Here is a 3,160-nt window from a genome sequence, read left to right on the forward strand (position 1 = left end):
GACTTCCGCTTCGACTGCTGATGGCTAACTTTACGCAGAGTGTTTAAAAGCCTGGGGCGTGTGCTGACCGCAGGTCATTTCCAAACTTGGAGGTTTGTTGTTGTGTCTTGGAAACATTCGTCAACAGTAATCATGGTTCGTCAAGTGAAGAATCTGGTAAGTGTGTCTTGTTTGCTCTTCTTTTTGTGCCTCTGTCCGTTTGTAACACATTAATGGATGTTTTTCGCACTATGGTTTTATAACGGAGCAGCTGTGCCACAAGCGTAAAAACAGTTTTGGGTATGTACGTAGATTTTTAGAGAAACGCACCTTAAACAAGCTTTCCAAAGCTAATTGTAGTTATGGGTTGATTGTATTGCATTTGTGTGGAAATAAACGTCATTTCAAATGAGTTCATAGCCTCAAACGACCACCACATCTGAAATTTTCATTTTGTGAAAGGGGAAACTGAGCGTGGAAACATTTAGACTTGAGGAACAGTGGAGAAACCTCAAGAAGATCAGCATCAACATCAATTTCTGTGACGAAGAGAAAAAAAATGCACCATGAAGACGCAGAAAACTACTTTTGGGGGTAAAATGAGCTCGTACTGATCTGCGTAAATTTTAAGCAAACACTTACATGCAGTCTCTAAAGGCTTTTTTGAGCATGGGGAACCTCTGGTATATCCCGTTAGGTTTGGTGTAAATCTTAACGAGCAGTGTAGACGTGTCATACTAAAGCTCAAGTTAGGCAAACTGAAAGCGAAATCTTTCTGGAGGAAGCGTTGGGCTGAAATCCTCTGTGCGTAAATACAGCCGCAGGCAGCGATCAGTGAAAAGTGGACAACAACGCTGTAACAATCTGTATTTTAATGTGAAACACTGACCTCCATTTTTTGTTGTCAGGTTAATTATAAGATTCAAATCTATTTCAAACTATGTTGTTGGTTTTTGATTTCTCTCCAGGTAGAGTTCAATAACATCCTGAAGGAAGCTGGAAACAAGCTGGTGGTGGTGGACTTCACAGCCACTTGGTGTGGCCCCTGCCAAAGGATTGCCCCAGTGTATGAGGTACATGCTGTCAAAACTAAAACGACTCCGAACTCTTGCATCTGCATGTCGATCTGTGCTTCCACAATTGATGAGAATCTCTTTATTTCTGTCCCTCACACATTACAATAACCTGTATATTGGGATGGCTCATGAGCCAGAGGAGTCACTATGGTACTGATGCTCTAGTCCCAGAGTCGACTGTCCCCACTCTTAGCATCATTTTGACCCCTTTGCTCCAATAACCTCAGCAATGCTAAAGATGGCATTTCTTCAATAAGTTACGTTGTGAATTTTTTTTCAACTATAAGTTAGATTTGACACATTAAGAAATTACTATTAAGATGAAAAACAACCCACAACTTTTATGGCACAAGAGAACAAATTCAGACTTTTATTTTAGATGTTTCCCCTTTTGATCCTTCATAAGTGTGACGTGGCAGCAGATGAACTGCACAAGTTTGCATGTTGACTCACTGATCTTCTCTCCTGCAGAAAATGGCTGCGGCGCCTGAAAATGCCAACGTGATTTTCCTGAAGGTGGACGTGGATGCTGCCCATGTAAGTCTGAGTTTGACTTACTTCCTGATGAGCCTGCAGAAGCAGTTGGATTACTTCAGCTGCTGCCAGGCCTGTGCTAGCGCAGAGATCCTCGACACGTCTCTGTACAGTTGCTGTCAAACATGTTTGTGGTTTTTGCAGCATTTTATGGAACATCACACGACAAATGAGAGTGCAGGAAGAATCAAATAAATTGCATAAAGATTCATTTCTGTGCTGTGGGAAAGAGGCAACACTGAAGTGTTGGAGAGTATGATCTTGGGTAGCTGAAGAAGCCCGTCTTAGTCACGCTATGCTTAATGGCTTCTTCTTAATTGGCCTCTCGCCACATCTACAGCTACAGTTGGTCATAACCATCTGTAGTCAAGAGAGATCTTGATGACCCAGTGAGCTCATCTGATGTATTTGCTTCTCTTTCAGGATGTGTCCTCATCCTGTGGAATCAGATCCATGCCCACGTTCCAGTTTTACAAGAATGGCCAAAAGGTAAGTCAAAATGCTACGTGTACCTGTCAGCTTGGTGCAGATGTTTGGCGTGTAATAGATTTTTGGACACATTGAGCCTCGTGCTCAAAATTGTTTTCAAGTGACACATAGAAGTGATCTTTAATATAGTGTTTGGCATTCACCTGCCGGAGAAAGGCCTCAAATCTTATGTTGCTTGAAGGATTCCTTCCTAATCTTGCACAGTAATGCTCTAAAGGCACGTCATACATGAGTCACTTAATATTTTCTAACGACAACAAAGCAATGAACCTTTCTGACAAATAGAGGCGAGCTCGCGACATTAAACACCAGCTTGAGGAGGCGCCTGTGATCGAAGCCAGACCTTCACTCAGTGGTCTCAGGATTAAACAAATTGAGTTAAATATCTCTCATAAATAAGGGTTTAGGTTGTGTGAAGCTTATTGTCTCCTATTTTACATTTTATCTAAGATAAATGGAAAATTATGTTTTGTTTTGGGGCTTTTTATGACATTTTTAACCCTCTATCCTTGTCTTTCAGCTCCACGAGTTCTCCGGAGCTGATCAAGCTACACTACTTAAAAAAGTAGAAGAGCTGAGATAAGAAGTCCAGTCAACACACGGCCATGTTGCAAAAAACAAAAATGCCTCACATTACGATCTGTACATGATTCATGAGCATGAAGTCTATCTTTCACAGGCAATAATATATCTACATATCCTTTAATATTGACATAGCTTTCCTGTCTTAACAAAATATGATGCTGATAACTTTTAACTTTGTTTTTCTGAAAGTTTGACTTTGATCCCAAACTGCTTTGTATGTTTTGTGTTCAACAAAGTACATACAATAAATGGATTACATCAAATCAAGAGACTTGATGGTATTTTATGCATCAATAAAAATGGGAGAGTAGTTTACACATGTGCAATGGGCCATCACAGCAGCAGCTTTGACGCGTTGTACAAGTACAGCTTCATTTCACAAAAAGTCCTCAGAGCTGAAAAACACATTTAAGTTCTGTTTAAAAACTGCAACCAAAACGATTGTACACAAACTTCAAGCGTCACAATCTCTTTTCATCTCATGTCAAATGCTTTGA

General features: G+C 40.5%; 1 protein-coding gene across 1 annotated transcript; it reads left to right on the forward strand.

Moving 5' to 3' along the window:
* LOC146674835 (thioredoxin-like) lies at positions 1 to 2,926 on the forward strand. The gene is made up of 5 exons (XM_085398580.1): positions 1 to 156; positions 948 to 1,052; positions 1,527 to 1,592; positions 2,013 to 2,078; positions 2,599 to 2,926. The coding sequence occupies exons 1-5, from the start codon at positions 133 to 135 to the stop codon at positions 2,659 to 2,661; spliced, it is 324 nt and encodes a 107-aa protein (XP_085254706.1). The 5' UTR covers positions 1 to 132; the 3' UTR covers positions 2,662 to 2,926.
* Positions 2,927 to 3,160: the final 234 nt, after the last annotated feature.

Source organism: Rhamphochromis longiceps, linkage group LG3 (genome assembly GCF_057381845.1).
Source record: "Rhamphochromis longiceps isolate RC_006_pf linkage group LG3, R_longiceps_female_GT1.1, whole genome shotgun sequence".
Lineage (NCBI taxonomy): Eukaryota > Metazoa > Chordata > Actinopteri > Cichliformes > Cichlidae > Rhamphochromis > Rhamphochromis longiceps.

Coding starts and splice junctions, on each gene's coding strand:
- LOC146674835 (XM_085398580.1), top strand. CDS start 133: ATGGTTCGTCAAGTGAAGAATCTG. Junction 1,593..2,012: donor TGGACGTGGATGCTGCCCAT/GTAAGTCTGAGT, acceptor CTTCTCTTTCAG/GATGTGTCCTCATCCTGTGG. Junction 2,079..2,598: donor TTTACAAGAATGGCCAAAAG/GTAAGTCAAAAT, acceptor CTTGTCTTTCAG/CTCCACGAGTTCTCCGGAGC.